Source organism: Aptenodytes patagonicus, chromosome 3, assembly GCF_965638725.1.
Source record: "Aptenodytes patagonicus chromosome 3, bAptPat1.pri.cur, whole genome shotgun sequence".
Taxonomy (NCBI): domain Eukaryota; kingdom Metazoa; phylum Chordata; class Aves; order Sphenisciformes; family Spheniscidae; genus Aptenodytes; species Aptenodytes patagonicus.
In genome coordinates, this window is record NC_134951.1 from 112,515,115 (window position 1) to 112,540,121 (window position 25,007).

The 25,007-nt window shown below is 45.8% G+C and overlaps 2 protein-coding genes across 7 annotated transcripts in view; both read left to right on the forward strand.

Moving 5' to 3' along the window:
- The window catches only part of GALNT14 (polypeptide N-acetylgalactosaminyltransferase 14), a 105,019-nt gene extending 94,528 nt beyond the window's left edge, over positions 1 to 10,491 (forward strand). For all 3 annotated transcript variants that reach the window (XM_076334713.1, XM_076334715.1, XM_076334716.1), the window contains 3 exons: positions 1,228 to 1,372; positions 8,703 to 8,822; positions 9,403 to 10,491. In XM_076334713.1, the coding sequence (XP_076190828.1) occupies positions 1,228 to 1,372; positions 8,703 to 8,822; positions 9,403 to 9,561 (424 nt within the window). In that variant the 3' untranslated portion in view covers positions 9,562 to 10,491. The remainder of the gene's footprint in view (positions 1 to 1,227; positions 1,373 to 8,702; positions 8,823 to 9,402) is intronic.
- A 3,267-nt stretch (positions 10,492 to 13,758) lies between these two features.
- The window catches only part of CAPN13 (calpain 13), a 76,256-nt gene continuing 65,007 nt past the window's right edge, over positions 13,759 to 25,007 (forward strand). For 2 of the 4 annotated variants that reach the window (XM_076334707.1, XM_076334708.1), the window contains exon 1: positions 14,543 to 14,574. The gene's annotated coding sequence lies outside the window, so the exon portion shown is untranslated. Of the gene's footprint in view, positions 13,820 to 14,542; positions 14,575 to 25,007 lie in introns of those variants that run through there. The other 2 variants (XM_076334710.1, XM_076334709.1) reach the window with 2 other exon arrangements.

A 25,007-nucleotide genomic window follows, 5' to 3' on the forward strand; every position in this document is an offset into this window, starting at 1 on the left:
ACTAAAGGGGGGTAGATTTAGACTAGATATAAGGAGGAAATTTTTGACGCTGAGGGTGGTGAAGCACTGGCACAGGTTGCCCAGAGAGGTGGTGGATGCCCCATCCCTGGAAACATTCAAGGCCAGGTTGGACGGGGCTCTGAGCAACCTGATCTAGTTGAAGATGTCCCTGCTCATTGCAGGGGGGTTGGACTAGATGACCTTTAGAGGTCCCTTCCAACCCAAACTACTCTATGATTCTGTGATTCTATGATCTGTGATCCTGCTTTCTCTAAGCAGTCTTATAGACTCCGTGGCTCTTTGCTGCAGAGCTGGTGAGGGGCAAAGCACCAGTTATTTCTCTTAGCTCTTAGGGCTTCCTCAGGTATCCTCCTGCCCAAGCTGCAGGACAGGTGGTATAGGGAAATAGCCAGTTTTCCTTACAAAAGTATCCTAAGGTGGAAAATCCACTGTAGCCTCTGGTGGGTTGTTTCAGTACTTAATGACTCTTGCTTACAAAAAAAGCACCTATTTCCAGTCCTTTCACACTGTTCTGTGATACTCAAGACTTCTCTGTTGTGAAACCATCCACTCTAGGAGTTTATGACCTGTATTCAGGTGGCTCTGCCTTACTCCTAGCTTAATGCTTTGCTTAATATGCACTTCCACAGTTGCTTTTATGCAGATATCCCTTTTAATCACCAAAATCGCTCCAGAAACCATTGCATCCATTCCCCCAGTCACTATCAGGAACCATCCTGAAAAAGGGTGCAAGTATTTTGGAGATACCTCCAGGGACCTGCTGGTGCAATGGCTGAGTGCAGAATCACAGTGTGAAAATGATTTATAGCTGTTTTCTTCCTTTTTTGCCATGTGTGGCATGGCACAGCAGCATTCACAGGGAATGCCAGGGCTCTGTGGTGGTTTATTATAAAGTTCCCCACCCCTGTAAGCTGAAGGCTGACCTTCAGCCTGCTCACAGTCTATTCCTTCCTCCTCTGTTTGCCTTGTGCAGTGTTATTTATTTTTTCCTCGTAGAAAGGCTGGCCATCCATCTCTGAGTGCTGCTTCTGCAGCATCCCTGACCATGTACTGCTCTCAGTGGGTCAGTATTGTAATAGATCTTGCCACTCTCATTTTCTGAAGGTGAAATAGTGCGACTGCACCCTCCTTACCCCACTGAGCCTCCCTTTGAGTACTCTGTGTGCCTGGGGGAATAGGGATGTTGTTTTCACGTTGTTCCCACAGGATTCCCAAGGAATCGCTCTATCAGACTGGGATGATCAGGCAAAGGCAGAGCTGCCTGGAGTCACACAAGTCTGAAGCCCAAGAGTTCCCCGTCCTGAGCTTAAATCCTTGCATCAGCAGCAAAGGCACGGCAGCAACGGCACAGGTAAGATGTGTTGCCTATCCCCGTGACACTGGCTGGAGAGAAGGCTCCGGGGCAGGTTCAAGGTGATTTCCTAAGTTTGCTAAAGATCTGTTGGAGGATTACCTGTTCTGCCAGCCCCTTTCCTAAGGTAGCATGTAGTTAAACCCCGGTAAGTCCTCCTTACCTCAGTGGAGGCCCTGGGCAGCAGCAGGGACTGGTGCAGGAGCCACAGTACAAGGTGGACCGCTTATCTCTGTGCTAGCCTGTGCCGAGCACTTACTGCTGCTCAGGAACGCCATGCGCCGTTCATCTGCAGAGATCAGAAAAAGACAAAGAGAACTATAATTTCCTCTCATCTTTCAGCCTTATTTCTTTCAAAATGCACTGAATCACAATGGTATTTATAACTTCATAGTCTGCATTCTGTCAATATTAGATTGCCCATTAAACTAGTGAGAATTTAATGAGGATGATCTCAGTTTTTTCAATCTCATTGCAATGAGAAAAAGCCATATGAATCAATGTTCTCAAAAGCATATTCTATGAAATGCTAGAGCCAAGAGCAGGCACATGTGCTTTGCAGCGGAGTCACTGGAGCAAGACCCTGAAGAGACAGCTTCAAAACCTGCCTTTGCTTCAGGCTCCCTTTGTGATTTTGGGCATGTCAGGAAGTTTTCTCACTGTTCCCATCTATAAAACAGGGAGGATAACAATCACTCGCTTCTTCGGGGTGCCGTGAAATAATTTAATAGGCAATGGTGTGCTTGCTTCCACTTGACTGTACATCCTTAACCCTCATGATTACACATTCAAACCAGGTAGCTATGCATATAAAAGGCCCAGCCTAGAGATGCTGCTGAAAATGTCCCTGGTTTGCATGTGCAAATGAAGCATGTCATTATGTGCATCTCTTTCGCATGCAGTTGCATGCCTGCCTTTAGTCAGGAAAATAATATCTGCTTCACAGTCTGGTAAAATCAGCAGTGACTACTTGAATTTTAGTCAGTTCAGAAAATATAGTGAATATAACTGCAAGTACCGCATAGTTACAGTTCTTATGGTTTAACTGGTTTCCAGGTTTTGGAATTCTTTTTCTTTCTTCCACTGCTACATGGACTTTTACACAAACAGCAAGAGAAGCGAGCTGATGAGAGCAGATCATCATGTTTTGCAGGGTCAACTCTGCTGAAGGAAAAAAAAATGCTTTAGTGACAATTGCAACTTTCAATGAATTGGATGTTTTTAAAGAAAATCTGGGAAAATCAGAATGGAAGATGCTGCTGCAAGCTAACATTTCAAAATGAAATGGCATTGGTCTTTCTGAAATATCAATTTGGTGTGATATTTTAAAATGAGAAATGTCATGCCAACAAGTTGGATTGTTTCATTCCCATCAAACACATTTTGTTTTGACATTTCTGTGGAGTAAATTTTTGGAATTTTTCATGCCACAAACTTTTCAACTTCTCATTCTGATTCTGCAGCAGTTTGCAATAGGTCAACACTTCCCACTGGATGGCAATTCCATTTCTTGTGCACATCCAGGACTAACTCTGCAGCGGAACAGGAAAATGCACTGCAAACAGATTGCTGAATAGCTACACTCAATACACGGGCAGAAATAGAGAAAAACCTTTTCCTTTTATCTTTCTCTGTCTTTCTAGGATAGTTTTCTGTTACCTCTACCCATGGAGAATATTTCAGATGAAAGCAGGATATTTAAATTTTCATTGTGAATAGAAACTTGTATTTTAATTACACAATTGTTACAAGACCACCTGAACTTGTGGATGACATGGGGGTTATAGTCACCAGGCTGTGTAGGATAGATTATGCAGCAGTCCTGAATGCTGCTTAATTTCATATGCAATAATCTTCACTTTCAACATACTGAAGTCACATCTTGTTTACCCTATTATTACCCTTATTTGAAAAATAGGCTTAGCTAAATCAAAGCTGTGCTTTCCTGGCATTCAGTAAGTACTATGGAAATATCCTGGCCATCCAGATCCTTTATTATCAGTGTTAGTAGCATTAATTTGGGTGCTTGATTGCCGTTCTGTAGCTGTCTCCCTACTAGGCTCCCCAAGCCCTTTACCAACATTACAGGCATGAAGTCCTGGGACCAGGTGTGAGAAGATCTGAGCTGTCATACATCACCATGGTTTAAGGAGAGAGGAACAGGAGCTGTCAGATGGCAATCAATTGCTCTTTATTTTAGTTTTTTTCTATCTGTAGTGCAGGGGAAGGAGGTTGTGAGCCCTCTAGCTACATCCATAGTTTGGGTAAACTGAGAAGAGTATTGACTGTGGTGAAATCGGATTTACACCCCTAGCAGATCTCACAAACCCTCCCTGGTGGTATGTGGTGTTAGTCCTGAATTACTAAAAGGGCCCTGAGGCACAAGAAGACCCCTCATCTTTGTGTAGGAGAGCTCTGTCTTATCCCTGGGATCCACTTGGCCCTCCCCTCTCCAAAAGGTCTGGTAGCAGTCAGGGCAGGCTCTGTGCCCTGGAGTGGCTCTCAGAGGGACCTGCTCTTGAGAGAGTGACTGGCATTTTTATGCCACTGGATCTTTATGCAGTGGTGCCCATCCCCAGGGCACAGCAGGCTCTGCCTGCACTCCTGCCCACCGGAGCCTTGGTACTCTTATTTGTGTCTCATTTGCTAAATGAAATGATTGATTTAGTTTTTCACAAGAGAAGTACATCTGAGGGAAAATAATTGATCATAATTTTGCCCTGGTCTATCTGATGAAGATGTGAGTGATTGGTTTTTCTTTTCAAATTAAGTGTCAGTTGATATTAGTATATACATCTTTGGAATAGACATCTGACTCTGGGATTTATTTAATAAACTATTAATCATTAGCAGTTCCATGAAACCTGACGTACTTCAGATAAAAAAGCAGAAAACTCTTATACTAGATACTCACATACATGTAAGCAGTAGCCACAAGATGAGTGTAAACTTAGTCATCTTCTAGACAAGTGAGGAAACAGTGGGAAGGTTGCAGCATCCATTTCCCTGGCCTGCACCCCAAAATATCTGGGCCTTGGAGCTGACTGGCTGCCGTTGCATTTGGATGGCATGTCCTTGACTCCCACTGTGAAGGAAATGCAATGTGGTAATCTGCCTGATGTGGCACTGAAGCTTACCCCAGTTGGCTCGAGGACCTCTGGGGACTGACTAGATCTGCACTTTCTTGGGAGAACATTTAGCATCTATCCAAACTAACCTGACAGTGTCCCTCCTGAGACATCTCAGCCATAAAAATTCTCTTCTGACCTTCCTCCCCTCAAAAGTCTTCGTTCTTCTCCTCCATGGGCACGTCCTGCCCCTGCTGCAGGCCGGCTGGAGCTGTGGGAGCCGGGCTGAGCTGGCCGAGCAGAGGGGCTGGCTGGCAGCAGTGTCACCTCTGCACTCCATCTGCCATGGGCACCTTTTGTACTTTGCTTTCCCTCTCCTGAGGTGTGTGTAAGTGCTAGTTGCATCCCAGGGCCTTTTGATGAGTGAAGCACTTTGGTATCCTTAGGTGACCCATGCAGTCACGTGCCTTGGGAAATCCTTCCCTGTGATTTTAAAAAGATAATTGAGGGCTGAGGTTGTTCCCAGCTTCTTCAGAAACATTTTTTGCTAGCTGCTACCCCGGCTTTAGGGTACGGCTGACCTCTTGCTCAGCAGCAGAGCATGTACAGCTCTGTCACGTAATGCTGGGCTCCCATGGGGCTGCTCCTTTCTAGGCTGAGGGGCTCCTTTCTCCTTCTGCCAGCCAGGCTGTGCCAAGCCGAAGGTCACATTTTAAAATAATTTCCTTAATTCACAATGATGCTGAGTAACAGTGACAGATGCCTGCTCAAATGATGCTAAAGCCTTGAAAAATAGTTGCAAGCCTCAGATGGGGGTTAGTGTTATCCGAGGCTTTGGAGGAAGGGGACTGCTGGTTGTGGTGCGCAGCTGGTCACTCTGCTCACCCAGTCCACCCTCTTCCTCCTTGCTCCACCACTACTTCATCAGGAGCCACTTTGTCTTTGAAAAGGCAGGAGATCTCAATCTCAGTTTCACCTCGTATGTCTGTTTTTCCTTGGTGCCAGGGTCAGCTCTAAACCCCGTTGGCATCTCTTCAGGTCAGTCTGCAGCCCTGAAGCCATGTTAGCTCCTTGAAGGTCTCTCTTCATAGGAGTACCCTGGGCTGCTCCATCCACCACAACCTCCAGGGTGTGAAGCTCTGCTGTTGTTACTGCTGTGCTGGCCACGTGAGTGCTCAGTGTGCCAGGGTTTAGAAGATAAAGTAAAGTAGTTTCCCATGGGAAAAAAAGCAGGAATTTTCATCCCAACTGATGATACAAATAAGGGAAGAGATGGGGTAAGATAAAAATTTGCATGGCTATTTGCCTGTATTTTAAGTCAAAGCTTTTAATGGATTCTGTGGTGTTCAAGTGACTTCCTCCCCCCGCCGAATTTCTTCATTTTCTGCCATTTTCTCTGGCTTTCATATAGGGCTGAAAAGAGACAAGACATGATTAGAACCGGATAAAACATTTTCAACAGGACTGGCTTCCATAAAAAGCCATTCTGCCAAAATAGAAGAGCCATGTGAAAATCTGTCAGTTTAGATAAAGATAGTAGCAGGACAGCCTGGGGGCAAGAGGTGAGGATCCAATGTCAGCTATCGAACTGATGCATATATCTAGCTCTGAAGGCCTCATTTCTTATGATGAACAACAGCTTAGGAGAGATGGTTACCACCACCCTGTCTATCCTATGGCACTTTGCTGAATGAGAGGATGGTCCTACCTTGAGAGGATGTGAATATTGGGAAGGCTTGAACAGAGCCTGGCCTGGAAGAAAAGCATGGAGAACCTCTGAGAGGAGCAGTCCTCCATGAGGTGCCTCAGTGAAGCAAGGAGGTTAAGAGCTCAAAACAAACAAACAAAAAAAGTCCCATGGCCTGAGTTAGTTGGGGGATTCAACATATACGAGTTACAGGATTAACTTGCTGCTGCTGAGGAGCCTCACGGATGCAGCTTCAGCCCTGTCCTGAGCTAAAATGACGAACAATTGGTTAAAAATGTAAAGCAGGTTTTCAAAGCAGCTTGTAGCAGCACCAAGAACAGGTGTTGGAGCTTGCCCCGTAGGGCTTGATTCTTCACAGATGCAGGACTAATTTGGCACCTGATTTCCCAGGCTGGTAGTTTACACAACAGCTGACAATGTGCATGGTTGGGATGTCTGGAACATGTTCACTGTAGGATCAGGTAAATTCTGCTCCATCTGACAAAGAAGAAGTAGTTGCCAGGAGGCCCTTTGAGTGCAGACTACGGCTTTGAAAATGAATGCTTGTTATGTGCCGAAATCCTGGGGAGCACTCGCTGAGAAGCCTGTGGGCGGGCTGTTCAGAAAGCCAGGTTTGATTTCTATTAGCTGGTGGGGAGTAGTAGGCTGAGAAATGTGGGGTGTGAGGATCACAGTGTGAAGTCCTTGTGGATCTGGGTCTGCTGTGCAAAAGCGTGTTTTCTCTTCCAGGTGCCTAAGAACCTGAATGAAGTGGGATTTATATTCCCAGGAATTAAATGCTTGTAGCTGTTTGTTTTGAAGTCAGGGAGAGGAGTTAAAGCTGCTGACGGTGACAAATACCAAAGGCGTGGATGTGTTTCCCTGCTCTAATGACTCATGCTAATGCAACCCAAAGCCTCCACCATTCAAAGTCGGGGGATCTGCAGGCATCCCACCTCTGAGATCAGGACAGCCGTTCTTTACTTCCCCCTCCGGCACTCAGAAAGGGTTGCAGCCTCCCAGGAGCACCTTTTAACCTTCATTTTTCCAGACCCAGCCTAAACTGCCACGCGTTTGAGCACTGCCTTCCCCTCCATTGCCAACAGCCCTGCTCACTTCACTCCTCCTGGAGCTCTGACTCCACCGTATCTGAGGTCTCAACTGTTTTGCTTTCTCTCTGCACCTTTTCTTTCACAGCAGCTTTTTCTCATAGCCTGTACCCTGTCAAAGCATTTGCCTTGGCTCTTGGAGCCTATTGCGGAAACCCTCATGCTCCCTGGCCTTGCTCTCTCCAGTGTGGTTATTGCCCTCTGCTAGTGAAGCCAGTCTGCTGTTTGTCCTCCAGTCCTGCTCACCTGCCCTGCCATGGCTCAGCAACCTGCTTTCCATTTGCTCCCACTGCTGCTTGCCTGACTACTATCTCAGAGCTGTTTACACAGCAGGAGTTGATCCTGCTTTGCACCCTGGCTAGAGGCCCTCAGAAACCCCTTCAAGCTCTGATTTTAAAGTTAATACTCTCACAAAGTTATAAGCAAAAAACTTGTTCCAGAAGTCACTCTCGGGTTATGTAAAAGCATGGTTTGTGGTTTCCCATAAGCCAAAGCAGCTCGTCTGCTTGTGTCCACACACAAATAGCAGGGAGACATCCCTGCCTGGACAGTCTTAGATCCTCAGGAGGTGCTCTTGGGTAATACGAATACAGGTGAATGACAGAAAACGTTCAATTGGAATAAACATTGGAATAAACTGTGAAATACTAGTGGGCTAAGCAGTGTATCTGTACATACATGATGCTTTGTCCAGTACATTTGGAAATCCTGGTCAAACTATCAGCCTCTTCTGGTTTTCTCCCAAGAAAAACATCCATGGGTGGAAAAGATGATAATCCCAGAGAGCTTTACACAGGACCAAGAGTCTCTGCTCACCCAAAGATTATTTCTTGGGCTGAGGAGCTGATAAAGAGCAGGTGAATGTGAAAAGCAGCATGAGAAAAAAGCCTCCAGGACAGCCCAGGGGAGCAGGAATAGCAGTGGTCATAGCAAACCAGTAAAGAAAACGTTTGGAGTTTGGTCCTGCTCCTTTGATATAAAGGGGAGCTTTACTCCTGATTTTTGTGATTTTCGGGAACAGAATCCCAGGAATTGCAAACATTTGCTGTATATCACCTCCTCTCTCCCACTGCTAGCCGCAAAGCATTTCTGCTGCTCTTCCTCAGAAAAAGAGGATTGCACATTGTGTGGTTGCACGTTTCTGCCTCTTTTGCCATTTTTCCATCCCCGTGTTCCCCAACCACAGCCCAGTTCTGGCTATGAAATCCTTTGCCTCGTGAACCATTTTCTTCCAGCAGCTTTTGTAGACATTTTCTTTGGTACATACAGTCCCCCAGTGACGGCTGCAGTTTTGAGGAGGCTTGAAACGTCTCAGTGACCTGTCCTGGTGCCTCTTGAAGTCAATGAGGTTTGTGCTTGGTTTCCGAGGGGGCAGGATCCAAGCCAAAGTGTTTGCTTTCCAGATAGAAGAATACCAAGAATCAACCCTGATCTCTCACCTCCTTTCTTTTTCTTCCTCTTTGCAGGAATGGACGTACACATACAACTACCAAGTCCGCCAGCAGCAGCTGTGCTTGTCTGTGTACACCCTCTTCCCCGGTTCCCAGGTGCTGCTGTCACCTTGCAAAGAAGGTGACAACAAGCAGGTGAGCCCTTTCATTGATCCCCCATTTTCTTTGAAGTTCCCTTTCTTTCAGCATAGTATTACTGCACATCAAATCGCCCGTGTGCTCTGACTTCCTCTGGGAAGCACAGTCTCTCTAGCTGGGAGTACAGACTCTGGCCCGTTTGGCCCTTTGTCTCTTGTTGAGTGTGTTGATGTCTATTAGTGCAGGTGGTGATCTGGATACTTATCTGCAGAAGTCAAACCAAAACTGGCAATTTAGTTCACACGGGCTGCCAGTCGGCCAGCAGATGCTAACATTTCTTTGCAGTTAATCATCGAGCTGACATTTGAACCAGTGACCTGGGAAAAAAGCTGTTAGTAATATACTATCTTCCTGAAGCCAGGCAGAGGCTGAGCTTAAATGAGTGTGCTTCTGATGGGAGAAACGCTCAGCGTGTGTTTTGCTAGGTGTGGGCTGGGGGACCCTGTACTTCCCAGCATCAGGCCGCAAAGGCTTAGTGACAACTGTCCTCTTAATGCTGGAACAGTATAGTAAAAGCATAATGAGGAGGAAACTTGTTCACCCCTGTTTCTCCTCTCACGTGTTTCTCTCTCCTCAGCGATGGGGTAAAGTTGGGTCACACATTGAACACGTAGCTTCACGCTTCTGTTTGGACACTGAGACGATTGGGGACACGAATGAGAGCACCAAAGAGCTTGTCATCAACCCTTGCGAGAGCACAGCCATGAGTCAGCGCTGGGACATGGTGATGTCTTGACCTGCTTGAGGACTTACACAGCAGGGATGGGCACTGAGATGTTGCTACACGCAGCCAAGATGCACCAGATGGAGCTCAAATGCAAAACCATTGGGGGTCCTTGTGTATTATGGGACAGGAGAAGAATCATTCAAATAAAAATAAGGACATGGCACTCCAGGTTGAACAACAGATGTTGTCTGCAAGGCATGTAGCCATTATTGGCCTGTTGGCGGTCATACATTCAAAGAGAATGGATGGCAAAAAAACAAACTTCAAATGTTTTAGAGGGATACCGGGGCTCCTGTGATGGGCCCTACAGAAGTTTGGTGTGCACAGTATTTATTAATCTCTCTGGAAACACAGGTGGAAGAGCCTTGGAGACCAAAACAAGACTTGGACTCAGCAAAACAAGCATTTCGATAGCTTTTGGGGGGTGAGGCAGGTGTGCAAGGAGGGATGTGCCAAGGGATGCTAAGAAACATCACCTGGGACCAAGTGGAAAACACTGAATTATCTTTGCACTTTTCACTGCTGTGGATGACTTTGTCTTCTGCAGACAGCGTGGGTGGAGCCGTGTTGCACATTTGAATTTGTATCTGATCCACGTACATGTTTTGTATACAGAGGCAGGGCAGTCATTTATGGCTGTGGCGAGGATCAAACCAGCAAGTAATGGGGGAGTCCTGCTGTGTGCTAACTGCACATGGGGGTTGTTGAATCTCCAAAACCCAAGCAAACAGAGGATTCAGTGTGTGAGATTAAAGGATACAAACCACTGTGAAGCTGGGAGAAAAGGCAGTAACATGATTATTTCTCCTCTCTGAAGGCCATGGGTGAGCCTCGGTCACTGAAAACTCCCCTATAATCTCACTATGTGTCTCTCACTGCTTCAGATCTGGAATAAGCCAGAATTTTCACTTTTCTCCCATAAAAGTAATATTTTGGTAATTGAAGGTAATTGTGTCATATTTGTGTTTCCCAATTTACCGGCTACAGAAGAGGGAACTCCCATGAACTGCTGCTACCAAAGGAATAGAGGAGGTAATTAAAACTAGAGGCTGCTCTGAGAAAAGAAAAGGGATATTACCTGGTTTTGCTTCCCAGGTATCTTGTAGCCCAAGATGTGAAGTACTGAAGAAAAAGTTTGGGATTCCCCCAGTCACACCTGTGAGCAGGGAACCATGGGTCACAAAGTACCTTTCTCCCAAAGTCATTTAGTGTAGGCAGACTTGGCACAAATGATTTCTTCAGGTTTTGGAGATAAGTTATTAACCAGAGGTCATGTCAGGTGCAATAGCTATGTGGGAGTGAGGTGGCTGCCAAAGGAGAATAGGTCAGAAGACCTCAGAAGAGGTCTTAGGAATAGGAGAGAACTGGAAAGTCCTTTTCTAGCTGGCCCTTTGGAGCAGCTCCCACTACAGCAATGGCTAACAGGCAGTGAATCACCAAGAGCTGCGCATACAGCTCTTGTGTAATAACAACTTTTGAAGAAAACTTTTGCAAGACCATCAATGTGACTTGAAAAAAATACAGCTTATGCCTCTAAAAATGCTAGGGTTTAATGAAAATCCTATCCTTTATTCTCTGTGCTGCAAACTATAGGTAAAATACCACAAGCTTTGAGCCTTCAAGTGCTCTCAGCATCCCTTCTTGAATAAATTGCTGGCTTTCAGAATTTTACTGCCTCAGTTTCTCCTCCTCAGTGCTGGGAGAAAGCCATATGTGTAAATCTTCCCGGCTTTAGAGGCAGAACCAGTGTAACTCTTTATTTACAAAATGTTGCAGGGTATAAATGCTTTCTGTGTGCTGCAGTGATGACTACCTAATCAAGCTCCCTTGGTGCAAACCTCAAGGGCTTCTGTTATGAAAGGGCTGGAGCAAGCTGTCATTTCATGGTGGAAGATAGCATTGTTTCCATATCACCACGTGGCGCAGGAAACAAAGGGAAGCACTTAAAATGGAATGGACCCACTTCACAAAGAAGGGTAGTGACTTTGGGCTCCTTCTATTTAATTGAACCGGGGAACTATCACACCTGCTTTTCACGCTGGTGGTGACAGGCAAGTGGTAATAATTCCCTGTCTAGTGCTCACATGGGAAAGCAGCTCCCAAGAGCCTGCAGCTTAACATGTTCACACATGTACTGCGCCTGCAGCCCGGGACTGCCCAGCTGCTGGCACTTCAATTCTGAAAATTCAAATAAGTGAACAACTTGGCATCAGTTTTAAAGGCCAGCATCCGGTGGGTACATTCTGATCAGGACCTCAGACCTACAGCTTTATTATTTTCCACCTAAGCCAAAACTATCCATTCTGCTGACAGCCAAAGCTCCCTAAACAGGTAATGCTCTTCTTTGCCTTAGCAGAAACGCTACCTCACTACACGTGTGTGCTTGAGCACACAGACCCATGGGACCTGCAGGGATGTATTCTAGGAAGTTGTTTGACCAACTTTTCAGCTCTCTTGCACTTTGTGAAACCCAAAAGCTATACCAAACCCCTCCTATTCCAAAACACGCGCTATGGTGATCACTGTGAACTTGTTCGGGGGCGGTGGAAGGCAGGCAGTGGGGAAGGTAACATCAGGCATGGTGTCCCCTACAAGTGAGTAGCATCATTCAGCTAAGTCTCTTGCAGGCCCAAAAGCCACCAAGTACCTAACAGACCCGGGGAGCAGCAGCCACTCAGCAAACTGGTGATAGTGTCTCATGCATCCATCGGCCGTAACCCTTAGACTGCAGCTTGTTTCATGGTCCAAGAAATGAGATTAGCCCTATGGATCAGCAGTGTTTTCGGAGAAGCCTGAGGGTATCAGCCTGACTCCTGGGAAGCTTTAGGTAAGCAGGCAATGGACTGGCAGTCTCCAGAGTTAGCCCCAATATGGCATTTAGCAAATCTTCTGCTTAGCATCCCCGCAAAGAGACCGTGCATCGTGTCAGGGGAAAGGTTAACTGCTGCTGAAATCCAACTCGCACCTTTAGGTTTATTTCACTTATTAAAATACACCAGAGACAGATTAACCCTTTTTGCTTTGTGTTTGTTACTTGCCTAGACATTTATTACCGTGCTGTGAACAGATACACGTGACATTGATAGGTGTATCTAGATGGGCTCCTATGCCTATACCTCTTAAGCCCTAATGTCATTTGGTAGTAATGCTTTTTGGTAATATTTTGCACTGACTTGAAAGAACAGAAGATAAAATAGGAAATACGGTTCTAATCCTGGCTGTTGAGCTTTGTGACAGCCTTTATGATCTCCAGGTAAGTCACTTCTTCTGCCTTGGGAAAATTAGATTCAGAACAGGAAACTTAGGGCTAGAACTACTACTGCCTTTTAAAGATCCAACCAAGGTGATGCAAAAAAAACCAAAAAAGCACCTTAACCTTCCCCTTCCCTCCCGAAGGAGACCCATGTTCTAGTGAGAACAAATCTACCTTGTTTTAGTTGGGCTGGGGAAGTCTAACAGTCCCTACCTTGCTGCTTATGTGATTTCCAGGTATTTTGTGCTCATCCTCTCTCTGTACCAGCACAGTGCCATGAGATAACAACACAAAGCATCAATGCTTGGAACCTCAGCTTGCAATATACTGATGTAGTAATTTAGTAGTAAAGAGATGGAAACTGAATTCAAAGATCTTTGATTATCCAGTGAGGCAACAGGAAAATGGGGCTGGTGGATGAAGACTGGAGGACTGTGGTTCAAGACAAGCACCAGCCCTGAGTGCTAATCCCTTCTGCTTCTAGGAGCAACTTGGGATAGCTTACTTAATTTCCCTGCCTCAGTTTCCCAAACTTTTAGTGAAGACTGAATGTTTTGAATAGAGAGAAAGCCAAGTATTAGGTTTTGTTGCATGAAATACCAGCAGTACTGGACTGGCAATGGACTGGCAGTGTCTGGAGTTAGCCCCATGGTCCCTTATTATCTGCCTGTACAGGGTCTGGTTTGGATGGAGTTAATTTTCCTCATAGCAGCCTGTATGGTGCTGTGTTTTAGACTGGTGACCAAAACAGCGTTGATGATAACGCACAACAATGTTTTAGTTATTGTTGTGCTTGCACAGTGTCAAGGCCTTCGCCATCTCTCATTCTGCTGCCCCAGTGAGTAGGCTGGGGTTGGGCAAGAGGTTGGGAGGGGACACAGCCGGGACAGCTGACCCAAACTGACCAAAGAGATCTCCTATACCATATAACGTCAAGCTCAGCAACAAAACGGGGGGGGAGTTTTTCCACAGTAGGTGTTGCTCGGAGACTGACTGGGCATCAGTCTGCAGGTGGTGAGTGACTGCCTTTGCGTTACTTGTTTGTTTGTTTTTTTTTTCCTTTTCCTTCACTTACTAAACTCACTTTATCTTAACCGACAAGTTTTTCTCACTTTTGCCCTTCCGATTCTTTCCCCGATCCCGTTTGGGGGGAGTGAGTGAGTGACTGGGTAGGGGCTTAGCTGCCAGCCAGGGTCAACCCACCACACTGCCCTAAGCAAACCAGGGTCTGCAGTGTAGCTGGCTGGTATTCTTCACGGCTTGGACTCTGACCACAATTGTGTAATAGGATCTGCGCTGCTCAAATTTCAAATCTTAAAAGCTTTAGTGAAAAGCTATGGGCTAGAATTGTTTGTGGAACTGGTAAAGGAAGCAAAATCAAGCAGATTACAAACCGCTGAGGATCAACATACAAGCAGCAGAAGAAACTGTAGCTCATTAATGTTCTGGCTAAATTAATGTCAAATGATCAGTCCAGCTCCAGTTTTAATATTATGCGGCTGCTTTAGACGGCTGAAGAGTTTAAGGAAGTCTGGTACGGGTGTCCAGCTTACATTGAGACTTAAGGGCTAAAATCCAGTGGAATTATTCCAGGTTTATGGATGTTTTCCATATGTCCACTGTTCTGTTACTCACTGGAAGTGCCTTCAGAACCCTGTAAGAATAAAAACCTGTTACAAGCTACTACCTCTCCAACTGAGTCTAATTAAGTTTCGAGTTGAGGTGCATTTTAGCTTAGAGCTGACGAAAAGCAACATATACATTTGCAGGTAAGAATGCTGCTTTTGTGGTGTGGGGGGCTGTTTTGTTTTCTCTGGTATTACTTGGGCACTAAGGAAATCCAAGCTGGTTGCGTGTGACGCACAAAAGAAAAAATGACTGAGTTTCAAGGTTGGGTTTTGCATAAGCGCTTGTCTAGCAATTATCTATGAACTGCACATCACAATGACTGTTGTCTCTTATTTTCCTGTGATTTATGTGAAAGAAGTGTCCAGACAAGACATTGCTACTGTACAGGGTTAAATTTGGTTGTAAAACCAACCAACCAACCAAGGAAAAAAAAAGGGAGACGAAATGGAGCTTTGAAAGCTTATATGTAACCTGATACACGTAATAAAAGAAGGATATTGCAAAATCAGGACTGTTCCCAGGCTGAAACATTTTGGAGTCTGCAAGCCAGTAGAAATGTGTTTAGGGTTATTTTTAAGAGAAGGGTGGAGAAAAGAGATCTTCAGTGTGAACAAATTTACTGATTGTAAACATACTTTTTCCTGTAGTTTCTGCGACCCAAGCTTTCCTACCTTGGGCTGTGAGCTGGTTACAGACAGAAGTGTCCTGGCTAGGCTGTTCCCACCACTCAAACTGAGAGAAGTGGGAAGAAGCAAACTCCCATCTAAAGGTCAAGGTGATAAAAGTCTTCCTAGTTTTAAAATTTCTTAGTTCTACCCTGCGTGAGGGAGAGGGTTGCTTTCCCTGTAGGGTAGCAGCTGTTTCTGCTGCAGCAGGGAGTCCTCTGCCAGGATGCTCAGAGCGCACGAGGCACCTTAATGCTGCGGCAGGGCCCTCTGCAAACTGGCAGCGTGACCTCCTGGCCGTGGGCTGGAGTGGCTGTGCTTTGTCCGAGTAAGCTGCAAATTCAGTCCCAGTGGCTCAGAGCTACACCATGGGGTCAGGTTTGTAACACAGCACTTGAGCAAAGTCCCCCCAATCCTCGGTTTTCTTACTGAAAAGAGCGTGCGACTCTGCAGTGCTCCTGTGGTCCTTCAGAGCGGCCATGCTCGTGTCGCGTATTAAACACACGCTACATGCTCCCAACTAACTCTGACCATGGAGACACATAATGATCCACGTCTCTGTCTGTGTGCCTCTGCAGCAGAAAGATACAATGCCATGCCTCCTTCTCTCAGCTTTGGAGAAGTTGCCTGAACTTATTTTAATGGAGGTCAGCATGCTGGTACTGTAATGCTGTTCTTGCATTTGAAGTGGTTTTAGAGGAATCTGTGTTAGACGCACTTTGAGCAGTTTTCATGAATTCTGATATTGCTGACAATTCCTGGATCACTCCCATGGACATCCAGGCTATTTTCTCTAGCAGAGATTATTGTTTTCTCTAAACACAGAGTCAGACCCAAACAGCACATGCAGTCACAACCTGATCCAAGGGTATTACTAACATTAACTCCGACTCTCTTGGGCTAAGCCAATGCAATTTAGATAGCTATTACAAGTTTTACTGGACTTTAGCTGCCTGGGGCCACTGACAATAAGGACACAGCTATCATCAGACAGAGGAGGATGCACAGCAACGATCATTTCATGCAAAGCAGAAGAGCATGCAGTGTTGGAAAGGAGTGCTCCTAATCCTCATCCTGAGGCTGCTTTCACCTTCTTACTAATCCTTGGAGAGTTGAGCTGGGGAGGGTTGTGCACAAGCTGAGGTGAAAGGGAGTTTTCCTGGAGATTTGGCAGTGGTGGGAAGCACTTGCGGGTAGTCTGACTGACACATAAGCTGATGGAGGGCAAGGGGGGTGAGTTCACAAGATGCACAGTAAGTTGTGGAGCTGTGAGGCTGCTGCTGCAGCAGGTTGGGTGAGACTGGGGAGTAACCAGGGATGTTACAAATCACCTGAGGATGAAAACGCCTGCTCCCAGGGGTGCAGAGAGCCTGGGTGGATCTCAGGTGAACACCCTGCACTTTCAGGGTTTTTTATTTTGACTGATAACTGATCCAGTGGCTTAAAATGGCTGCCCCAGAATGCTGTAGGGGTTAAAACAAATTTGCTTATCTGGTCACTACATATTTTTGCTTCTGTTAGTGAAACTGTTGTTAGAGTGGCAGTGGATTATTCATTGACTTGGAAGTGAAAACTTGATTTGGACACGGCACATATGTTGATAATGTGCATTACTTCTCCTCTCTCTGCAGCTTTGCATTGCCAAACACTTAGCATGTTTGCAATGGATCCTTAGCTTGAAAGATCACAGCCGTTGCATCTTGAAATTGATTTTCTGCTGCAGAGAGATGTTTGAAGCAAAAACCAATTTGGTTTGTATAAACTACATTAGATATAAGAAGATATCCCTCAGAGTGCATGGGGTCACCTTTGAAGCCATTTTCACCTTACTGTGAATAACAAGTTGCACAATAAAAGGAATTTCTTACAGCTGATCTGATCTCTACCCATCCGTGAGTTGGCTCTGAAAGGAGATAAACTTATCTACTCTAATTCAGGGCAGGTGTATCATATTTCCCAATCATATTACAGAGACTCATGAGGCCTGGTGGTGTAACCCAGAGCATATTACCAGGGCAAGTGAGGCAGCTCTATCTGCTTTGAGGGACTTGCCTTGCAAATAAGATGCTAGGCTGCTCCCCCTGCCTTCAGGAGGTAGCAAGCCGGTCTGTGAGGTTCTACCTAGGCTGCCAGGTAAGCGGTGGCTCTGGAGGCTCACGCATGCAGCTTGCTTTTCTCTCTGGATAGATTCAGTGTCTTGTATCTCTCTTCTCCCCTCCTCTGGCCGATTCTGTCCTTCCAGTCTGGTCCTCAGCTGGTGCCTGTCTGTTTAGATACTCTGGCAGCCAACCTACAGAAAACAGCGAAACAGAGTATGCTTTAAAGGGAAAAGCGGGGGGGGAACACCAAAACAACACAACAAAACCACCACCTTTCCCTCCCTCCCCTCCATCTCTCTTGGTCTTTTGTAATAGGTTTTCCTGATGTGTGTTAACATCTAATTTTTAGGATATCTAAGAGGCATCAGGGCTTGGGACACTACTTTGCTATTGGAGATATAGGTGTATTTGCAGTGCAACTCCTGTCTGGAGTCATCCCCCCTCTTCCCTCAGCCCAAGGTTGCCAGCTCCAGTTGTGCCAAGACTGGGTATGTTTTGTGGGTCCTGCCTTGCCTTTTTCCCCTGGCAGGAGTGTCGGGGCTGGGCTGAAGAGTTTGGCTCATGAACACTGAGAAGTTATCCCCAATCAGGAGCAGATGGACTCCTAGCAATAGATGCCAACTCAGGTTCTCCCCGAGACAACAGGGAAAAAGACCCTGGCTGACCAGGCCTGGGGCAGGCACTGGTTGTTCTGCAGGGGACAGGGTGACATTCACAGCTGAGCTTGTTGCCTTTGGTGGCAGAAAGCAAATCTTCTGTTGGTTTGCCTGTATGCAGCTGCAGAAATGAAAGGTCCCATATTCATGTACCATGATAATTAATGGTAGTTGTCAAAAGGTGCCTGAGAGTGTAAGCATCCAGAAGGGAAAGGGAAAAATTCAGGGTGCCTCAACTGGATTTTGTAGGAAGTAACTGGATTAGGGGAAGAAAAATAACATGTCCTTAACCTGACTTCAACTTTTTGTGGCAAATAATAATAGTAGCAGCTGTGGGTGGATGGGTGCAAAGGGACTACGCGCTACCCAGTCTGTGATTTAAAAGGTTCAGCTTTGAGCTGTTTTAATGTGAGGCAATGGGGAGTTAAAAGCTCCGCTTTCTAAATCATGCGTCCTGTGTGTTCGAGTATGCAGGGCTGTGCTGGGGCCTGGGGAGCCCTATCTCCCCAGGCTTACAGTGATAGCTTGTGGAGGATCACTGGTGGAGAGCTGTGCGTGCCCTGAGTACACTATACCTTCCTGGTGTGACATGCCTGCTCCTGGGGGGACCGATGCCAACCTCAGCGGAGACAGTGGGAGCCCCATTACCTTTGGTGAGACCCTGATGGAGTGAGAAGCCAGGTCCGTTTAGGCAGTTGCGAGTTGTTCCTTGGGGACTGCTCTTTCTAGGGCACTTGGCTGTCTGGTGCATCCTGCAGCCTACTTATCAGCATATTATCAGCTAATTTAAAATGACTCAAACAAGCCCTTATCAGCGCTTGAGACCAAAGGGTACATTAGTGGGCACGATGACAAGGATGGCTTTTATAAGCCGCTTCATAAAGTCAAATCCTCAGGAGCTATTGAGGCCATGATTAGATTTGAGGATAATATGATTCCCCCCCCCCCTTATTTCTCTTCTTTCTTTCTTTCTTTCTTTCTGGTAGCAAATCAAGGAAAAAATTGGAGCACTCAGATCATTCTTGTGGAGTCAGAGTGTGGCTGCAGGCTCTTTACTCAGTAACACAAAGGGATTACAACTTGATACCAAGTAGCCTGGGAGAAGTGTGAGCGTGAAAGTATACTGGTCTTTTGCTGTAGAACATGTGGATCCCTCACGTACAGGCCTCCCTTATGTAAGGCCTCCCAAGCCTCAGGAGTGATTAATAATGAAATCAACTAATAACAAGATCTGCAACGCGAAGAGAAAACTAGCCGGTATTTTGTTATGGGGAGAAAATGAGCAAACCAGCAGGGGACATGCTGATCGTGTCTGATTCATGTTGTCTTTATAATCCCAGCTAAAGTTTTAACAGCCCAGAAAGATGAATTACCCACTCTAACCAACACACGGATCAGCATGGGGTTTATTAGAAGCAGGCTATCATTTAACAATGTCAGGAGTGTATTTATTATTAAGCAGTAGACTCCACAGTCTAAATGGAAAACCATTACTCCTCCTTAGACACCACACAAGGTACGTTCATAAAGCCAAATGGCCAATATATTGTATGCTTGCATGAACACAAATACTGGGTCCACTTTACTGGACCTCAGGGCTTTCTATGTTTAGCTAGAAACAAATAAACCAAAATGTTTTAAGCTACTGGAGGACAAAGCTGTACACTGTATGCTAATTTTGACTCTCAAAGCTCCCTAGTGACTTCACCCCAGTGACTTGGTAAGAAACCAGAGAGAGGATTCTGGATTCAGCAGAAAGAGATTGGTAAAAAGTGATTGCATGTGGGCTGTGGCATGAAAAACATGCACGAAAACTCTGCACTAGCAACTCAGACTGCGTTATAATATGCACTGTGTATTTTCAGCCCAGACATTGCTCGGAGTCCTTCCTTTTTCCTCGAGACCTCTGTCCTTGTCCATAGGAAGGCCAATCAGTAAAATGCATGGTAATACACAGCAAACATTTTGGTTTTATTTATTGCTACATTAAGGTACCCAATATGGAAGCATAAATATTATAGTTCCAGTAAACTACCACTTAATGCAGTCATATTTCAAGCTGGATTTGTGGGAAAGGCTTGGGGCGGGCCATGTTTTCAGTACAGTTTTGCAAATCCAAAGCATTTCTGCAGACCCAGAGAACATACAACACTCTCAACCTGTAGCACAGCCAAACAACTCGGTGGTTTGCAGTTCTACTATTGCTGCACAATCAAATGGCAATCACAGCAATAGTCTTTTGGTCTAAATGTGGGAAAGAGTTACTGGGTACAGCCATCTGATTGACGTGACTGTCTTCATTCGTGGGCTGCTACAATTGGCTTTCAATATCACAAAAAAAGAATCTTTTCTTTGCAATTTATAAGGCCTTCTCAGCCATATTTTAACATGTCCTTCTTAAGGCCCTGATAGGAGATACCTTGAAATATGACAAGGTGGATTTTCAAAATTTAGAAGCCAAACTGCAGAATGAGCTGAGAGCTGGGGTAGGCATGGAACAAACACGACAGACTACTTTTAACTTTCACACTTTTTTACCAGCTATCTGGGAATACCTGCTTTCTGAAGTTTAAGCAATATCATACAAATTTCTTAATTGAAAGTGACATTAGGAAATTTTAATTTCTTTCATCTCTCAAAATAGGGATTTGTGAATATACTAGACTGGAGATGTGGGTTATGCAGAGTTAATGCTGGTCTTTAAACCTGCTCTTCACCAAAGGTTGTTTTGTAAAAAGTAAAATGAACCAGTTGACTTTTCTGGTTCTGTTTCTTGACATGCATTTGGAAGGGGATGTGCTAAATGTCCGTTTGAATGTGTTGGAAACTGAGGCCAGTCTTTGCATCTGGCTATGTGGGGCATAATATCTGCTGTTGGTCTGGGGCATGGTTCTGAAGCGTCTTGCTATAGCAAGACTTTTTCAGTTCTCCTCACCTTCAATGCTCAATTTGTCCAATCAAATTTAAAGCCCTTTTGTGTTTCCTTGCCATTCTCATCAGCTACTTCTACTGCTGAACATAGTCTGTCACTGTTCCCTGAATTCCCTGTAACCATTATCCATGATCAAGTCATAAAAGCAGATTTGATATCATCTCAACAGGACTTATTTTCATCTAGGCGTGATGAATACCTCTTGCACTCCAATAGCTTGGATTTGAGCCATGCATAATTTTTGCATTAATTATATCATTACTGTTTAATTGCTGCAATTAGCAGCATCACTTTCTCTGAGCCATCACTGTCATCATATGGCCTCCACATCATAGGAGGCTCTCACTTCTGCAGGATCCCACCTGTTGGGGCAACCTATGCTGATTCTCATGTATGGGATGTCCACATAGAAAATAAATACACGATCCCCAGATGACAAGTCCGATTGTCTGCTGCAATGTAACTGTAACCAGGAAGACTTTCTGCTGAGGATATCAAAGAACTGTGTTCCATTGAACAAAAGAAAGAGAGTACCTGAGCTGCTACCTCTTCTTTGTGAAGGCACCTAAAACCCTGCAAGGTGACTGCAAAACGGTGCCTCTCATGTCCTTTTTGTGTAGCTTCAGATGGCTACACAAAGTACAGGGAAGCTGTAATCGGGTCTCAACCTGGATTTTAAGGAGCTTCATAAACTCAATTTGTATGTCACCATGACAGTAAGTGCCAACTGGAAATGATGTGCATGTCGTTTAGGCTAGGAAATGAAGACCAGGCTGGGAGTGTGCACCAGAAAGCAGACTGATGCTTAGTTGAGAGTGTGACCACACTCTTCAAAAGCACTATAGCTGGTCACATAATGCGGAAAGGGATTCAGTTCATAGCTATTAGGATGATGCTTCTGGAAGACCTGAGTGCTTCTTACAGTCTGGTGAAAATGTTAAATGGTGGACTAGTGACAGGAGTGTTGTCTGATAAGTAGCTACCAATACTTCTGGTGTCATCTGTGAGTGGTTTAGGAATCTATCCTCACCTAATGCACTGCTGCATCTGCAGCGGGGAGGCTCTATGCAGAGCCAGTTATGGGTTTGTAAGACCTGGGGGAACCCTGCCATGATGAACTGAATGGAAGCATCTCATAGGCAGGCACGAGACCCTCTGCTTTCATCTTACAGCAGGGCTGGGTGAAGCCCGAGCTGTTACAGCTGCAGGCTACATCTTCATTGTTTCTGACTTTTTGAGCTAAAATTGTCAATATTACCTCTTGTCAGTCTTCTGCACTAAATTAAAATCTGTTTTAGATAATGTCAGAAGGATGCCAGTACAACAGATTATTAATCCTACAGCAATAATATCTGGAGAAAGCTACCAGAAATAAAGTACACTCATGATATTAGCCAAGTATCAAAGTACTCCCATTCTGTAGAAGAAAGGGCTTGTTTCTCTGAAGTAATCGTTCTTCCAGTAATCTGACCAGCCCTCAAGAGATGATACAAATTAAAACTATACTCTGTTATTCAGAAAGAAGATTAGCTCTTTAAGGAGAGTCATACTTTATACTGTGGTTGTTGGGCTCAGGAGACTTCTGACTGTCTGAATCTCTGGTCTCCCACTCAGCGTTAAGCTATCTGCTAACAGCACCATCAGCCATCATTACTTTACTGCACAATATCCATCAAGCAACAAACCCTGCTATTTATTTAGCAGCAGGAGATCGTTATCCAGGAGAAGCGTTCTTCATGCTTTTAGACATTCTGCCTTAAATAAGGGTCAGCCATCCTGCCAACTGCATAAAAGTCACTTTACCCTGAGTATGAACACTTACTTTGAGTAAAACAGAAAGAAATGCAACTTCCTGAACTGCTTTTAATTCTCAGTGATTTTTTTTTAATTTCTTTTTTCTGTGTGTGTGTGTGTGTGTGTGTGCAATGAGAAGGCTGTGTGTGTGCTTCTGGAGACTTTTTTTTTTTTGCAATGGCTCTGCTGGGAGTTCTTATTATTGTTGCATTCATTTGAGTTTGCTTACACAGACAAAAATCACTCAAGCAAAATCACTGCTGATCACTCTGCAAGTGGGAATGATGTTGAGGTGACAGTTATGGGCTCAGTTGCGTGGATATAAACCATCTTCATTGGTTGGAAAAGCAGCCTTGGGAGGGTCTCAATCTTTTCCTGTTTGCTTTCAAGTGCTTAGGAAGAAAGGCAGCAATTACAGAACGTGGCTTTGGGTCACTTTAAGTCACCCAGTGATGAACATTTATGCCACATATTATCAGCTCTTTAAAAGTCACTGTTCTGTGCCAGTGGTTACCCGCTGTATAGATAATTGTAAAACAAACTCCATATTCCATTTGACACCCTTTCTAATTACATCTCACCTTCATTAGGCTATTAAAGTGATAAATGCTAGCAATTACACCGAACTCCAGTGAAAACCCTCTGTCTGTGGCATGCACGGACTGCGGTGTGAGTGATTTGCCCAGGAGTCTGGCAGAAATCTGCCATCACAGCGAAGCCCTGAACAAAACAACCACAAGAAAGTGTGTGTGGGGGGAAGGGCAGGGAAAAAAAGCCTGCAAAACAGCTCAGCTGATTAGAGAGTATCTGACAGTAAAGTCTATACCTGGCATCGAACTGCACGGCTGGCTGGGGCTAATCTGCTGGCTGTGAGTGGCAGCTTCTATTCATTTTAATTAGATCTGTGCAGGAGGGGAAAAAGTGAGTGGATCTGGCACGTGCTTTGACAAGGAATAAGGTGTTCGGATCCGGCACTGGTGGCTGTGCCGTGGTCCTCATGTGCTCACACGTTTTGGCTCTCCCATGTTCTTGCACGAAGAGGCAGGTTTCCTGGGACTGGTGTAGACAGGTAACTGTGCATCTGTAGGATTTAAATGTGTGGTGACCTGTGCGCATGTTCTCTCACAGATGAGATGGACACAGGTGGGTAAACAAAAAGCCACTTTCTGTCGCTAGAAAGGGATACGGTGCGTGGCAGTTTCCAGGGGCTGTTGGGAGCGCTGCCCTGGGTGGAGGGGGAAGCCATGAGGAGGTTTCCTAGGTGCTGAGCTGCCCCGTGGTGGGGGTGCCCTGGCCTCCCTCCCTCCCAGACATTCCCTTCTGGAGAGCCAGGGAAAAGAGCTGGTGAGATTTGGATTTTGGCTAATAAAGGACTCTCTCCCTGTTGAGTAATTTGTGAGAGCAGCAGCAGGGGGAGCAGGGGAGCCAGGGAAGGGAAGGGAAGGGGTATGTTTGCCCCAGCACCTGCAGCACTTCCTCCCCTTCTCCTTTTACGATTGTTTTCTACAGGGCCATTTCTCTCACTTTTTTCCTCACCCCTCTCTGTCTTTGCGGCATTTTGCCCTTCCTTAAGCATGTTTTACCCGGGGTGCCACCACTGTGGCTGAGCGGCTGGGCTGTGTCCTGCGGCGGGGCTGCTGGGGAACCGGCCCTGACCAGCGTGGGGCAGCCCTGGCTTCTCCTCACGGGTGGTGGCCGCCCACCACCACCACCTTACCCCGGGCAGGCACTACACAGACTACACAGAGGAAGAGAGTGATCTCCCCCAAGTTAGAGGGAGCTGAGAGCTGTAACTCCTCTCTTAGCTGCCTGCAGGCCTTCCAGGGGAGCAGGAAGATGAGCTGAGGTGTTTGGAGTGGTGTTATTCAGCATGCGCGTGGCTAGTGTCCATCAGAGCTGTGCTGTCATCCCAAAGGTGGAATCCTCTAGCTGATCCCCTGAGCCTGGGATGGCTACTGCCCTGAATCCGGCCCCCAGCCTGGTCTAGGGGAGGAGTGAGAGGGACACCCGAACAGTAGCTCTTCTGCGGCCAGGGAACAGGCCTGAGGGTTTGGAGTCACCTTGCAGTGCCTGTGCTGCGACTGCCTGATGGCTGGCTGCTAATTGGGCATATACGGCTTTACAGCAACTGCTGCAGATCTGCCCGATTTCAATCTCATAGCAAATTTAATTTTAAAACCTCACAATGCTTTGTTATTGCCACGCGTGCAGTTCAGCAGAGAGATCAGCCAGCCACTGCAGGAGCAGATGTTTCTTTTCCTGATGGATTGTGCCAACACAGGAGATGGAGTGATAGAGATTTTTTTCTTTTAATAAATATGATAGCTTCTGCAAACCTTTTCCTGAGGGTTTCTGTAGGGCAACTGCTATTACTGCCAAGAGCGTGCCCTGAGCTGGACCCAGGCTTGCCCAGCTCCTCAGGGTTGG